General features: G+C 29.1%; 1 protein-coding gene across 1 annotated transcript; it reads right to left on the minus strand.

Annotated features, from left to right (window-relative positions):
• Positions 1–596: 596 nt before the first annotated feature.
• Positions 597–7616, minus strand: LOC107430598 (long-chain-alcohol oxidase FAO4A). Its single transcript, XM_048464388.2, has 3 exons — positions 7141–7616; positions 6511–6780; positions 597–2625 (listed from the first exon to the last, which is right to left on the minus strand). Exons 1-3 carry the CDS (start codon positions 7441–7443, stop codon positions 793–795), a joined length of 2406 nt encoding a protein of 801 aa, XP_048320345.2. The 5' UTR covers positions 7444–7616; the 3' UTR covers positions 597–792.
• Positions 7617–17095: the final 9479 nt, after the last annotated feature.

A 17095-nucleotide genomic window follows, 5' to 3' on the forward strand; every position in this document is an offset into this window, starting at 1 on the left:
AAACAACTTTAATAGCATTACAAGATTTTAATTTTGCCATGCTGAATGTTCGATTTTCAAAAGCCACATTGTACATTAGAAAGACTATTTTTGATGGAAACAAGTACCCGTAAGTTATTGTCTTTGTTGGAATATAATAGTTGATAAATTTGAGCCTTTAAAAGTGTTCTCTTTTTTTTTTCTGAAACGCAAGGGAACTATGTTCTTGAGAGTATCTCAATTACCTATTCTCAGATTACCATATGGAAATTGAACATCTTATTTAGTTCAAAAAGAAAGTTTAAATAGCTCTATTTTTAGAGTATGGAAACTTTATAATTCAATGGAAGCCAATAAAAATGTTTAAACTTTGTGTTCCAGAAACTAAGAAAATGGAGATATTGCATTGCAGGGTTAAAATCTAATACACAGAACTTAGCCACTGACATGAAGAAAAAAAAAAAAAAAATTGAGTTTAGAGAATACGTTCAGAAGGTTTTGCCAGGATTATCTCAGTCAATGATGGAAAAACTCAGTGAGTTCCACTACTTGTTAAGTTTGAAAGTTGATCTGGATGCCGTTCTTCCTCAAAACAGTAAAGAAAAATTCACTTGATCTTAATATTGAAATATCACTTTATTTTAAATCCTTAATATTCTGTATAGCTTGTTTGTTTCTTTTCAATCATATACAGAGTATTACAAAAACTTTATTTTATATTTTTCTTAAGTTTTCCTCCATCGAGATATAGCAAGGTGGGTAGAAGGACCTCAATAATTTCTGGATCAAGTTTTCCTCAAAATTTTCTAGTCCTCATCTACTCTTCTTCCTCCGAAGAATATCAAGAACAGATTGCGCTGTGCAGTAAGCAATCGCCTGAACAGTGAGCATTGGATTTACACCTAAAGCAGTTGGAAAGACACTTGTATCTGCCAGAAACAGACCCTCTACTTCCCATGTTTCCCCCATCTGGTTCACCACTGACGTATTTGGGTCAATTCCCATCCTGCAGCTGCCCATCTGATGTGCAGAGCATATTGGTGAAGAAAGATCTCTTATCATCCTCGAGCTCTCTTCTTTCACAAACCTTTCAAACTCATGTGAGCTCACTTTCTTTACATTCAAGGTTCTCCCCTTGGCATGATGGGTTCCGATTTCTTCAGCTCCGGCTGCAGCTAATATTCTTAGTACCTTTGCTAGTCCTTTCTGCAGATTCTCTTCGTCGACAGCTTCCATTTGATAATTAATTGAGCTCTCTGACTTGACCGTTCCTGATCCTATATCCCTTGCCAGTGCAAATATATGGGCTGTCCTAGAAAACCTGCACATTTTGTCTTTTATATCTTTGCCTGAAATCCACGGTATTACAATTGAGAACATTCCAGGATGCAGGGACGGTGTCTGTAACAATGCACCGTATCCAGACTTGTCATGATCTGCAACTACTGTTGACATTGCCGTCATTATTCCTCCTTCATAGCTTTTCTTTTCTCTCTCCAGCCATGAATCGGATGAAAGGGGAAAATAGCCACATGCCATTGCCACTGGATGGAGATGCAAGTTTTTCCCAATGTTGTTGTTCGTCAAGCCACTTCTTTTCAACAATGGTGGAGTGCTGAGAGCACCACAAGCGACAATAGTGACCTTAGATTCCACAATGCAGATATCTTTTGCTCCTTTGTAACCAAATTTGAATGCAACCCCAGTTGCTGTGTTCTTATCTCTACCTTTCTTTCTCTTATGCATGACTTTTACAGCTTCACACTGAGGAAGAATTGCACCATTCCCTGAATTCACCAAGTCCACTAGCCATGTCTCTGAGGTACCCTTCTTTCTTCCATCCTTGCAGCCAAGAGAGCACCAACCGCAGTAGTGGTCAGGTGGTGAATTCCGGGCAATGTTTTCGACAGGATATCCCAATTCTTGACACCCTTTTCTCAAAACCGCATTGTTCATTCCTTCATCATGAATTTCGGGTTGAACTCCCATTCTTTGAGAGACAGCGTCCAAGGCTTCTTGGTATAATTTACTGTCGAAAAGTTCTAACTCGTGATGATTGCTCCATTCATTGATTACATGCTGGGGAGTTGGAACTGAAGCTGACCAGTTAATGGTAGAGCCTCCTCCAACTGTAGAGCCTGCGAGTAGTAGAACACCCATATTCTCAGTTGCAATCAGACCACCTGATAAGTACATTTGGTCCATGGAAGGTCCTTCAAGAAGGGTAAGATTGTTCCTGGCATGATAATTTCCTTTCTCCAAAACAAGCACTTTGTAACCAGCCATGGCTAGTACTCCGGCAACAACACCACCACCAGAACCAGAACCAACTACCACAGCATCACATCGGATGATTAGAGAAGGATGGGATAGGCTAGGTGGCTTATTTTTCTTAGGAAGAACAAAGACAGGAAATCCGTTTCTTCTTAGAGTCTCAACAGTAATGTCTCTTGGATTACTCAGATTGATAATGCCTCTATAAAGAGGTCCAATGATCTCTTCTTTTTGTTCTTGTTTTTTTTCGTTTGATCTTCCATATTCAATTGGTGCTGCTTCTTCCAGTTGTTTGGTTTTGATTTTAAACTGTGGATCAGGTCCGGTATAGCCAATTGCTTTCCATGACAGGTTCTCATCATTCTCATCCACCTGAAAAAATGAATTCACTAATTACTTTTGTTACATGTTCTTACATATGAAAACTGGGAAGAAATTCAGATTATGGGCTTGCTCATTTTTTTTATTTTTTATTTTTCATATATATAATTTTTCTAATCGATTTGCCTGCAAAATAAAGGAAAAGGGTCTTCGTATCTGCTGCTGTAAGTGATTGAAATTTTCTCATGTTTTCCTGGAATCACTTTTCTTGGAGCTTGAAACCAGTCTTAATCAACTTGTTTAATGTTAGTCTCAAATTAAACTCTGTCTCAGAATTGGTAATTGGCTTCAATAAAATTTATTTATTTATTTATCTTTTTTTCTTTTTTCGGTTTTTTAACCTTTCATGCAATTATTTCAATGAGCAAGAACAAAGCTAGTTTATACGGGAGGTTTGTGGTAAAAAATTTACCACTTCAACTTTTCCATACGAAGAGTATTAGATTCATGCCTTTAGACTGACTTGAAACTTAAAATAAAATGGGAAATATGATTAATGCATCAATATTGATGTTATTACTGCAGGTAATTATCAAACCGATATGCTAATTATTTATTTACTTTTTTATTTTTTAAAACTAAAAATCTGCATAGAAAATTAGTAACATTTTGTCACATCTGTCATCATTATAACGAATAAAATTTTTATTAATGAATTCTGAGCTCTCTAGTTTTTTACTTTGCCAAAATTAAAAAAAAAAAAAATCCCCAGTTTTATAATGCTCAGATTCTTCTTTCTTTATAAAATAAATATTAAAAACTCCCTAATTTATGATAAAGGAAAAATCCCTATTTATCATATTTTTTTTGGTAAATAAATCCCTATTCATCAATAGTTGGTGTAAAAGCCTACAACGTCATAAGGGTTTATTAATAAGCTGCGAATGATTATGAGGGAACAAAAGTGGTAAACTGTTTTGAAAAGTAGTTATCGAAAGGCCAGAGTGGACTTTCAGCAAAAATAAATAAATAAAAAGAGGCCAGAGTGGACAAAAAAAGAGTGGCATCAAATCAAGTGCTGCACATCAAGTGACTGTAAATTTGGGTTTGATATCAACAATATGAATTAAATTCAGAAACATGTCCCTCTCTGGCGACAACTAAGATTATATTCAATAATATATATATATATATATATATATATAGAGAGAGAGAGAGAGAGAGAGAGAGAGAGAGGGAGGGAGACAGAGGAGAGTTTTTCTATAGAAGGCTTGTTATTATGAGTTTCAAAGGCGTATATGAGCTTTGTTTGTCATATAATCCACAAAAAAAAAAAAAAATATATATATATATATATATAGAGAGAGAGAGAGAGAGAGGAGAGTTTTTCTATAGAAGGCTTGTTATTATGAGTTTCAAAAGCTTATATGAGCTTTGTTTGTCATATAATCCAAACAAAAAAAATTTCATTGGTATTTCTCTATCTTTTATGTAACAGTCTTATTATTATTTTGTTGATGTTTCATTTAATATGAAAATAACCTTCAACTTTACAAATTTTCAGATTTAGATTTATGAGTCAATCAGTAAATTTTGTTATGTTGAATTATGAATTTCATATTGAAAAAGAAAAAAAAATTATTAAAGCAAAATAATAAAAAAATACAAAAAAAAGAAGGAAATTATTTTTTTATTATATAATAAGTGAAGCTCACAATAAGCTTTTGAAATTCACAATAAGAAGCCTTTTTTATATATATATATATATATATATATATATATATATATATATATGCATTATATATGGTATAAGTCTATTAAAGTTGATATATACCAAAAAGTCAATTAGAGTTGATAGATGTTCGTTAAAGATGCTAGTCTATCTGATGCACTTAATTATTTTGACTACTATTCCATCTACATTTTTCAATTCAACAGGTAAACATCTCTATCAGATTCGTCCTTTAACGATATTTTGTCCAATTGAAGATTTACGTCCTTCAATTTGATCGGTTTTCAATTAATACAAAGGCACGTTAGTCATAATTTAATTAACGGACGGATTCCAATGAGTCAAATATTTCTATTTCATGAGAGAATCTTATAAATTAATAGTTCAAGTAAGCTCGTAGCGTCTATCTCAACCAGAGAAGTACACGTGGATCTTGACCCTCTAAAATTTTGAAAACGAGTTTAGTGGTACTTGGGTGAGTGTGATTAATTTACTGCATAATAAATTGAATACTAGTTTAGGTAGTGGTAGCAAAGGATTGTTTTGCCTAAAATAATTTAATTTCTTTCCCATTTTGGTAAGATGCAAGATGCATAATTCATGTGTGTAGGTGGAGATTTTTACTGTTCAAATAAAAACCAATGTAAAAAAGTAGATGCATATTTTGTATTTTAACCATGCACTTCTTAATGTTTATTATTATCATTCATATGTGTGTATATATATATATATATATATAGATTCTCTTACGGAAGTCGCACAACTTGAGCTTTTGTTTTGTTTCTTTTTTATTTTATATTATCATTATTTTTATTTTTGAAATCTATGGGATAAGTTCTTCGAGATATATATATATATATATATATATATATATATATATATATAGAGAGAGAGAGAGAGAGAGAGAGAGAGAGAGAGAGAGAGAGAGAGAGAGAGAGAGAGAGAGAGAGAGAGTAGTTTTATGATGTAAACTATACCTATGCTAATGTTATTTGAAAAAAAAATATCAATTTTTATTATATATGTACATATACACAACGTACATAGCATGTATATATGCATACACACACATGGCGGAGACAGCTGCCATTTTAACTGAAACATTTGTCCTTGCAGAGAAAGAGGTGGAACAGAAATATAAATTTATAATGCATGCCTTTATATCAAGCGACAGATCTGTACCATTTACCAAAAAAAAAAAAGCGACAGATCTGTACCCGTGGCATTTCTTCTTGCCATGTGGCATTTTCTTGTTGGTGCCAGGCCAACCCGCGCTGTATAGTAGTACCGTTTATAAAATTAAACAATATTAATTTTTGAAATTGAAATAGTTTTGTTAAATTAAGTAATTCTTACCCCGGTTTTTTTTTTTTCTTTTTTTGGGTTTTTTTTTTTAAAGGTTTATTAGATGGAAAACTAAATCCTCGTTAATTAATAAAACTTATACGGTCCAGTCATAGGATGTTGAATTGGTTGAGACTTAAGAGTGAGATTAGGGCAGGTCATTATGGTTGCATTTGCCACCTAACTCACGTTTAATGTGATTTTGACATCAATTTTTTGTGCTTCACCTGCAGCCATTGCTATGGTTTGCACAGTTTAGACACATCATTGTTGTTTTCGAATTTCTTTTACACGTAAGAAAATATTTTATATACCTACTTAACATATTCTCTCTCCTATTTTTTTCTTTTTTTTTTTTTTTTTTTTTTGGTAAAGACCTATTTAATATACTCTTGGATATGGAAAGAGGTAGGTTGTAAAATTCTGGTATATTATATGGTCCATATTGTTATAGCTTAGGCTGTAAACTTCTGGTATATTATATGGTCCGTATTGTTATAGCTTACTTAATTTTTAAGAAAATAGAAAAATATCACCAATATTTTTCCATGGTTGGGGATCATGCAGAGTATATATAATTATTGATCCACAAAATAAAACAATAAAATTATATGTTTTTATTTTTTTAAAATGCATGTATATACTTAAAAAATAAAAATAAAAGTAAAAAGCATGGATCCAGTAAGTATCTTCTTGCAATTTGCATATATTATTCAAAATGAAATCAAACATGATGCGTATAAAGACATGTATATGTTTTATTGCATAAAGACGAGGATATAAAATGCATTTAATTGAAATAATCAATGAATAATTTAGCTTACCAAAAACTGAAAGAGGAAAGAAACAAAAAAAAGTACCTGAGTGAAGTATACAAGGAGAGTGAGAAGCTTCATAGACTTGAAAAACATTCTGAGGAGATAAAAGTAACTGAGAGACCATGACAAAGCTATCTCTTCTCGTTTCTTTTGGGACACCATGGGAAAGCTCTGAAAGTATGGAAATCTGCTCGACAGGCTCAGATTTCCACACAGTATGAACGTTCCAATCCATGTTGATAATGCCCACAGCGTCAGTCTCATCAGCCACTGCTTTGGATGCTTCAGTCTATTGCTTATCAATCCTGCTAGCTGCATGTATACATAAATACACACATATATACATATATTTAGATATGCGTGTTTTAAAAATGCTTAAACGTGTTTTATTTAGGAATATCAAGAACAACCTTATATATAATATTTTATCTTGGTCTCTGACAAGAAAGTTATCCTCTGTATATATATATAATCTGTTTATGGTGCGGATGGTTTTCGTACGGACCATACTATTGGTGACGGTTTTTCATAGTATTGGTGACGATTTTCTAAAAAACTGTCGTTAATACTATAAAAAACCGTCATTAATATTGTGGTACTCATGCGAACCATCCTTGCCATAGAATTTCTATATATATATATATAAACAAAAAAAAGATAAGGAAGTCGTACACGTTGTGGAGTTCCGGCCATGGAAGCCGAAGCTGTGTAAAACTTGATCACAGATTCGTCGGAAACAAGGTCGGAAACCGGGATGGAAGGCAAGAAGGTATCACATAGAGCTGTGAGGGATTGCATTTCGCGGGAGGTGAGAGAGTTTGCGTAGAGCTGTTTGTCACCTCCGAGTAAGAGTCTTTGAGTATCAACGTAGCCGTTGTTTCCCAACTCGATGTCTGTGTGTTCTTGCTTTCCATTTGACATTGACGAAAAGGCAGCGTCTCTACCACCGTTTTGGTTCATACTTTTGCCTAACATTTTTTTTTTTTCCCTTTTGAGAATATAATATGAAAGAGTTTCTTGGGGGTTTTATATATACAGATACAAAATAAATATATAAATTTAACACTGCTGCAAATCACCAATTATTTTATTGTTATATTGTTATAGATGGATAAGAAAAAGAGAAGAAAAAAATTTGGAGAAAGAAAGGAAAACACGTGGAGGATATGAAGAACCAAATAGAGATACACAACAAAAGTGAGTGAAGAGTGTATTCATGTATGTCAAAGTCTGAAGCAGTCAGCAAAAGCCTAACAAACTTTCAAAATAAATGTAACGCGTAACGCTACGTCATAACTCATTGCATCTGCCACCATTATTAAATAGTTGAGTTTTGTTTTCCATTATATATATATATATATATATATAATATTTTTTTTGGTAAATTAGAGAGGAGATTTTAAAAACAAATACGATGGAATTCAAAATTTAAAAATTATCACAATGCAATTATTGTTTTATGGATTATTTCAAATAGATTATTATTATTATTACCATTTTACTACATAGTCAATTGTGCCGTGTTGGCTTCAAGGCATTGACGCTATTTGTTGGTCCAAAAGCAATTATGGACATGACAGAAATCAGATAGACTCGCCAATAAAGCAACTCTCTTTTCTGAGGTTTTTTTAATCTAACTTCTTCCCATATGTATCATCCTTTTCCCCTTTCTTGACCACGCCGTTAGCTACGTCCTTTTATTACTGTTTTTAGTTTTTCTAACCTTTTTATTATTATTATTATTATTATTTTCAATTATCAGGCACATTCCAATGAAGAACCTTTGCAAAAGCCTAATCCAATTGATAAGAGTCACAAGACATATCCTAATGGGATTGGTCTAAAAATTGGGTGATAAGCCCCAGCTGAAATGGCCATGAGGCACGTTTTATATTATATGGCAGGCATCTATAAAGTTCAGTTTTAGTTTGATCAAATTTGTTAGTTTGGAAACAATGAGGTTAGTCCATTGATAATTTCTTTTACACAAACTTTAAGATAGTAGATAACTCCTTTTTAGACTAAAAAAGTTATTGTAATTTTGAACCAATCAATGTATAAAATAGCTCTGTCCTTTTATCTATTTATTTATTTTTGGTGAATTATAAAATAAATTGCTTTGTCCTACATCTTGGATACCTCTCAGACTTTGTTTTCTTATTTCTTATTTTATTGGAAGCGAAATAAACAAATATATATATATATATATATAATTTTTTTTGGATAGTTTTTTTATATAGAAAGAGGGGAACAATTAAAATATTAGAAATATGGAAATGGGTTTCGGAATGCTTACTTTGGTTTACGGTTGTAATATAAACTAACCATTTCGGTGGTAGAAGTTTTATTTCTTAAATGTAAATTATAATGTTAAAATTATTAAAGTATTCACAAAATTTATTTAACAAATAAAATGGCACATGATATAGCAATACTTTATTAGTTTATTTTTTTATTCATTTATTTATATAAGCATTTTATCAATTTAAAAATTTACTTATTCGTATTTAATTTATATGAATATATTAATCAATAATATCTGAACACATATCATTTTTTTTAATAAATTTGATAAATAATCTGATGCCAACGGAGTAATAAGTATAATGACAAATTTTGCTGTCATGTCTTATTTAGTATTTAGTATGTGATTTATATAATATTAAATACTGAAAATAGATAATAAAAATAAAAAGGTTTTTGTATAGAATGAGGTTCATTATTATAAATGTAATGCTGTTTGACAGGTTGTCATGATAGTCCTTTATGATTCAGGTACATTTAATGGTTTATATATATTTCCTAAGACATGTACATTTAACCTCCTAAAAAACATAAATATAATATAGACAAATATAATATAGACTAAGAGAAATTATATATTTTTGCCCTCTTTGAAAAATTTTAAATTTCGAAGGAAGCTAATTAGCATGATTTAATTTTTCAAAAATTAGTTTATTATGAATTAGTTTTTTCTTTTAATATGATTGATAAAAAAATAAAAAAATTTAAAATGATAAATAATTAAATTTAATATTATATAATAAATTAATAATAATTTTATAGTTTTAAAAAAAATTCTAAAACTATTTTCTAGATTTTACATGGAACAATTTTCTCACGCAGCTGAAAATTTAATTAACTAGGCTTACGCTTTTTTATTTCAAAATAAATATCAAAATAAAAAAAATTATCATTTCCCTTAACATGATAAGATTTTCAATAATTTTAATATTATCTAAACATAACTTCATTATCCAAACACGACTTCAGAATAAGGACGGGTATTCCACACGCAAGTCGATGGCCTACCTATGATATGTAGGTTTGTAAAATAGTTCTTTCACAAAAGGAAAAAAAAATCTCCTTTTAGTAGTGAACCTATATCCCTTTTATTTCAATAATTGGTTCTATAAACTGCCAATGTCTAGTACTTTAAATTAATATCTATAAATTAAGTCACGATCTAGACAATAGAAAGTAAACAACAAAGGAAAAAGACTTGCATACTTTATATTTCTTTTTATGTGATGTGTCTTTAATTAAGTTATATTGATGTAATAATCCAGTTAAGGGTCCACCTAACTGACTATTAATTATTTCTTAGCTGATTTAAAGATAATTCACTATCATGAATTATGGGTATCTAAATGATCATCCACATACATTTATCAAAAAATATATATATATATATATATGATCATCCACATACAGACGGACCGGCTCCCCTAAAAAATTTTCAACTTTTATTTATTTTATTTTGTTGTTTACTAATTCAAGCTTCAAATCCCAATTGCGCCCTTTCCACTAACTCTTCCATATACTAATGGGGTATTTGGATAATGGTAAAGTTAGTAGAATTTTAAAATTATCTAAGAAAGTAAAATTTTCTCTTGTTTGAATAGTTTTTCAAAGGAGAAATTTGTAGGCCCCAGGAGAAACTAAATCTCACAATATGGGAAACTGAGGTGGAAAGTGGATTCTTACAAAGAGGTGTCATTCTGAAATTCATTGAGAATTTAATTTTACGTATTTTTTTAAATATAATTTTATCCTTTAATTTTAATGCATAAATTTATTTAATTACTTTTTATTTTCTTTTCTTAAATCCTGTCGTTCTTTATTTAAAAAAAAAAAAACAAAAAACCTACCGTTTTTTTTTTTTTTTTCATCTTCATCGCTGCAAAAGTCTCAATATCACCAGTATACTCAACATCACTTTGAGGTAAATTAATTATTTTTTATATTTTAATATTTTTTATATAATGATGGTAATGTTAATATGTCCATGGTAGAAGAACATGAACAGCACCCCCTCCTTTTTCCCCCACTCTTCCGCCCCCTTCCTTTTGCCCTACGCTCTAAAAAAAAAAAAAAAAAGGAATTTTTATGTGTTCATGATAGAAAGAAGACGTATCCGCAGTTAAATTGATATTTAACGTGAACAGAGTCCCTCCTTGTCCCCACTCTTCCACCCTTTCTTTTTCCCCACTCTCTCCACAAAATGAAAAAAAAGAATAAAAGATTTTTTTATCCATCATTAAATGGAGCATAAGAAGTCTCCAACGTGATCTCCTCCATCCCTTTTCCTTTTCACTCTCAAAAAAAAAAATAATAATAATAATAATAAAAAATAAAGAATAGTTGTTTATTGTTTATTGAATGGCGTGTATGTCAATCTGGTTTCTTTTACGTCTGGTTCTTATGTTTCTTCTTTTGTGTTTTTTTTTTATTTGTTTTATTTTTATTTTCTTATCTTTGCTAGAATTATATGTGTAATTAAACATATTTTTTGTGTTATAACAGTACATTTTAAACATGACAAGATTGATGGTATCGAAGAGAAAAAAAATAATTTTAATAGTAGAGGGTCTTAGATTTTTATTTAATCTTATTATAATACTTTATAATATTATGATTGTACTATTTGAAACCTATAATATTAAGCATTTTAGGAAATCATCCTCATTATGGTATCCTCCTTCTCGTATTAACAATTTGTATAAAATGGTGTACGAGGATGATTTGGCATGTAATGAGCAACTTTGCATGGATAGACGTACTTTCCAAAAATTATGTTATATGCTTAGGACAATTGGAAAGGTTTGTGACACTAAAAATGTAAGTGTAGATGAGATGGTTGCAATGTTTTTATATATACTTGCTAATCATGCCAAAAATAGGGGAATAAAAAATAGATTTATGCGTTCAGGTGAGACAATTAGTAGACACTTTAATAGTATATTAGATGGCGTCATACGACTACACAAACAATTGCTCAAAAAACTTGAAGCAGTGACTGAAAACTCAACTGACAACAAATGGAAGTGGTTCAAGGTATAGATTCATTAACTTTTTATTATTATTATTATTTATTAAAATATGAAGAAAAAAATATTTAAACTATTTTGTTTTTTTACTTGTAGAACTGCTTAGGGGCCCTAGATGGAACATATATCAAATTACATGTGCCTGATGTCGACAAAGCTAGGTACCGTACTAATTGCTACAAATGTCCTTGGAGTGTGCTCTCACGACATGCAATTCATATATATACAACCAGGCTGGGAAGGTTCCGCTGTAGGTTCCGCTGTAGATTCTAAGATACTTAGAGATGAAATTACTAGAAGAAATGGGTTAAGAGTCCCACATGGTATGTTTCTTTAGTAAAATATTTAATAGTACTTCGAATATATATATATATATATATATATATTTTGTTTTGCTAATAGAATTTATATATTTCTTTATAGGTTATTATTATCTTGTTGATGCTGGATATCCAAATAGTGAAGGATTTTTTGCCCCATATAGAGGACAAAGATACCATCTAAATGATTGGAACGAAATGTTATTGAAAAATGTTTTGGGTTATTAAAGATGCATTGGGGAATTCTTAGAAGCCCAAGTTTTTATCCTGTGAAGACTCAAAATAGGATAATTATGGCTTGTGCTCTTTTACATAATTTTATTAGGCAAGAGATGTCAATTGATCCTTATGAGTCTCAATTAGATGATTTAGAAAGAGAATGGGTTCAAGTACAAGGTGAGGCTATCGAATTTATAGATGCATCAGATTCAAGTCAAACATTTAGGACAAATTTAGCAACACAAATGTGGAATAAGTGGCGGGGCATGACTCACTAGCATATATTTCCTTTATGTTTGAAGAATTTGCTATTTGCTTTATGTTTGAAGAATTTGCTATGTATTGTTTATTAGCAACATATAGTATTTTAAATGATATTATTTTATTGATTCTATATTTAAATATTTTTTTTATCATATTTGTATTTGTTTAGGATGGATGCAAATGATTCAACTCCCAGTTCATGTATGTGATCTAAAATGGCCAAGACCAATTTCACTTGGAATGCTCATCAAGATGCTACACTTGTGGAATGCTTGGTTCAGTTAAGTTTAAATGGGAAATGGAAAGCTGACACTGGATATAAGAATGGTTATCTTATTGAGCTTGAAAAAATGTTGAACACAAAATTGCCAGATTGTCAAATTAAGGGAGACCCACATATTAAATCATGTGTCAAAACTCTCAAGACACAATGTATGGCTATTCATGAGATGTTAACACAAGGTAGTGGATTTACTTGGTGTGACACAAACAAATGGGTAGTTTGTGAGAAAGCTGTATTTGATCAATGGCAAATAGTAAAAGTTAATTTCATTATTATTTTTATTTATTTAATAGTTCAAAATTTTATATATTAATTTTTATTTTCTTTTTATTTATGCATTGTAGTCTCGTCCGGCAGTGAAATGTTTGTTTATGAAACCTTTTGTAGACTATGATTCATTAGCTGATATATATGCAAAAGACCGAGCAACAGGAGCAGAATCTTATTCATTAGCAGATGCAGAGGAACAAATTGAAACTACATCGGCAATGGAGGTTAATGATGGTCTAGAAGATACAATGGAAAATCTTATATTTAAAGATATGCAATATAATTTTAATGCACAACAAGATTCTTTAAATCCAACTATGCCTACTCAAAATCCTTCAACATCCACAAATATTCAAAGATCACACAAAAGGAAAAAATCTTCTCAAGAGATATCTTGAAGTGTAAGTGAAATGGCCTCTTCAATTTCTTTTCTTGTTGAAATTTCAAAAGATTATATGAAAGCTGTTACTGTGTCTCTCAACCAAGTTTCAGATCCTTTAGCAAAGGTGGCTACAATTGTACATAATATGGAAGAATTAACTCTTCAACAGAAATTGGATGCATCATGAGTTATTATGAAGGATCCATCTTATGTCAACATGTTCTTAACTTGTCCAGAAGAGTTGCGTCTCAATATGATTGCCCAAATATTGGCAACTCCATAGACTATTAATGTCTTATGTTTTTTTTTTTTTTTTAAAATTCAATAACTTAGGCAATTTTAATTTATAGGATTTATTAAGTTGACTCATATATGTGTCTTTTTTTTTTTTTTGGGTCAAACTCATATATGCTTTAATGATTCAATCATTGATACATATTATTTCATGATTTTTACTTCATTTTAATTATTCATATTGTTGCCATTATATAATTTACAGCAATATATTTTTTTATTTATTATTTTTTGATATTAGGGTATTTGTTATTATTTTTTATTTTGAAATATAATTTATGAGGTGTCATATTATGGGTTGTAATTAAGATTAATTATAAAAAATATTATTTATATATTTTAGTTGAAAGAAATTATATACTTTAAAATACAATGACAATAAAAAAGAATAATATGATTTATACATATATAACTTTGAGGGTATTTTAATAATTTACATTATTTTCCTTCTTGTTTTCCTCGTATTATCCAAACAATGTTAAAGGAAAAAGGTAAATACCAGGAAAATCATTCTCAGGAAAACTGAATCCCAGAAAATTGATTCCCAAAAATCAGTTCCTTCAACTACTTTCCCTTTTACCAAACATCCCATAACTTATTTGTCTTTTTTTTTTTTTCCTATTTTAGTATTTTTTCTAACCTATATTATACTTATTAACCTATATATAATAAATATATATATATATATATATATACATATAATCTTTTTAGCAAAATAACCATTACTTTACCTATATATGAAATATATTCATTATAATTATTAAACAACAAAAGATATGTAATTAAAGCAAAAAGATTATTATTACAATACTTATTTATCTACTAACATTTTGTTTTTGCCAAATTTATGAATTTAATTACATATTTCTTCCAATTAGTATTCTTCTAATAAAAATATTTAATTTACTTTAATTCTTCTTCAAAGATTATAAATGTTTGTTTTGTTTTATAAATTTGTAATAAATTTAGAGTGGAAGGCAAATCAAATTTGTCAAAATAATTGAAATTATATTTTTTTCTCAAAAATTTTGAATAAAAATGAAAAAGAATATTTAATCCTACCTAGTTTAGTGAAGATTTTAAAAAGAGAAAAAAAAAAAAAAATCAAACATTATCATATAACGGTGTCCCCTCTTAAAAAACTTGCTAGGTCCATCACTACCACATTTCTTTTCTTTCATTTTTTTTTTTTTTAATATTAAAGGTGAAGGTGAAGGATATGAACTTAAGCTTTCTCAATATATAATCAAAAAATTTTGCAGTTGAATTGTCCCCAAAGAAACATTCATATATAGAAATTATATCCACGACAATAATGTATATAGTTTTATTATTCACCATCAGAAAATGGGAATCTCTACTAAATAATGTTCCCAAAAGCTGATGGTTATGGATAATTAATGGACATGATACATGTAAGTATGAGGGGAATTTCCCTTGGTCTCGTTCAGATGGATTAAGCCCTTCAAGTTATAATCAAACAGGTAATTTACTAATGGCAGACTAGACTAGTCCTCTTGTAATGGTAGCTAGGTTAGTTACTTTGCCTCTTTTCAAGTTTTCTCTAATAGTTTAATATACCATATATTCATTTAACAATCTTTAATGGCCGTCATAAAAGATCAGCTTGTTTTAATTTTGGAAGAAAGCAAAGTACAGCGTTTTCTTTGGAAGCTATTTAAAAAAAAAAAAATAGAAAAAAATGCCATTTGTCAAGTAATTTCATAAGTGGGACTCATAACGTTAGGCATTTTAAATAGCTGTTCAACAAAGTTTGCTTTTTCAAATTAAAATTTATAGATAGATTTATCAAAAAACAAAAAAAAATGTTTATAATAAAAAATCAATACATAATCAAATGCAACCAATTATTAATTGTCATATTGTAATGATTCCATTAATAATTATCAATTAATGGTTACAAATAGAAAAATTTAATATTTAAAATATATAATTTTTAAATTAATTATATTTAGTATTCTCAATTTATAAAGTTTTGCAATTTAAATTTTTAAATTATAAAAATAGCGATTCATATTCTCCATATTATAATTTGTCATATATTATTTCAATCTTCAATATGGCCGAATAAATTGGTAATAATTTCATCAAAAAATTTATAGCAAAGTTTGTGAGAAATAAGATTAAAGTGTTAATCAATGAAAATAAAATAGTCATGTAAATAAAAACTTTTATCAATCTATTTGGTCAAATTAAAAATTTACCTAATCTACAATAAATATAAAAATTAAAAGTTTAAACAGTCAATATATGTATCACACGAATTAAAAAAATCATCAAATCCATAATTGCCCCTCCGCTAAGCCAGTGGCTATATATATATATATATATATATTGCATTCTTTGAAATTATTATTATTATTATTTTCATGATTAGAGTAATTAAACCAGTGATAAAAATATCGATATCGATATAAATATCAAAAATATGATTTTATAGAAATATCGATGGAAATGTCGATATCGATAGAAATATCGATAAAATTATAGAAACTGTAAATATTTAATTTAGAATACAAATTTTTATATATAAAATAATTAATATAGTAAAATAATTTTAAAAAATATTAATTAAAATATAATGATAATAAAATAGTTTATAAATATTAAAATTTATTATAGATTAAAAAAATATAGTATCTATTAACATTAAAATATAAAAATTTTAACAAATAATATCAAAATACATTAAATTCTTAAATACAATTTACTGCATTCCCATATTTTTAAAAACTTTATCTCTAAATTTATTTATTTATTTAATTTTTACTTTTTCACATATGATTTATTAGATATTATTGTTTTTTATTTAAATTAAGTGTAAAATTAGTTTTGATAAATCATAAACAAATTAAATTTAAATTTATGAAGAAAATATATATTCCAATGTGGAAATTATTATGGAAGCTTTTTTTGCACCAATCACGAATCATTCATCACCAATCATGAACAATTCAGAATAGTAAAAGAAGCATGGAAGCTTTTTAGCACAATGAAAGTGAATTAAACCAAGTTTAAGTTGGTTTTGAGGTCCGGGAAGAACAAGGAAAAAAGAGAAAGACAAAAAAAGAAGAGTATGTTTTCTTGTTTCATTTTGGCAGATATAAAGAAAGCCAAACTAAAGCCAAAAGAAGAATCCATGAAGAACAGAAGCTCTCTCTCTCTGACCACTGCTCCAACGGACTTCTCCTTCTCTTTCTTTCTTTCTTTTTTTTTTTTTTTTTTTCTCTCTTCTCTAACCAAG

Source organism: Ziziphus jujuba, chromosome 6 (assembly GCF_031755915.1).
Source record: "Ziziphus jujuba cultivar Dongzao chromosome 6, ASM3175591v1".
In the NCBI taxonomy this organism is placed as follows: Eukaryota; Viridiplantae; Streptophyta; class Magnoliopsida; order Rosales; family Rhamnaceae; genus Ziziphus; species Ziziphus jujuba.

Coding starts and splice junctions, on each gene's coding strand:
- LOC107430598 (XM_048464388.2), bottom strand. CDS start 7,443: ATGTTAGGCAAAAGTATGAACCAAAACGGTGGTAGAGACGCTGCCTTT. Junction 6,781..7,140: donor TGGCCGGAACTCCACAACGT/GTACGACTTCCT, acceptor GTATACATGCAG/CTAGCAGGATTGATAAGCAA. Junction 2,626..6,510: donor TCCTTGTATACTTCACTCAG/GTACTTTTTTTT, acceptor TCATTTTTTCAG/GTGGATGAGAATGATGAGAA.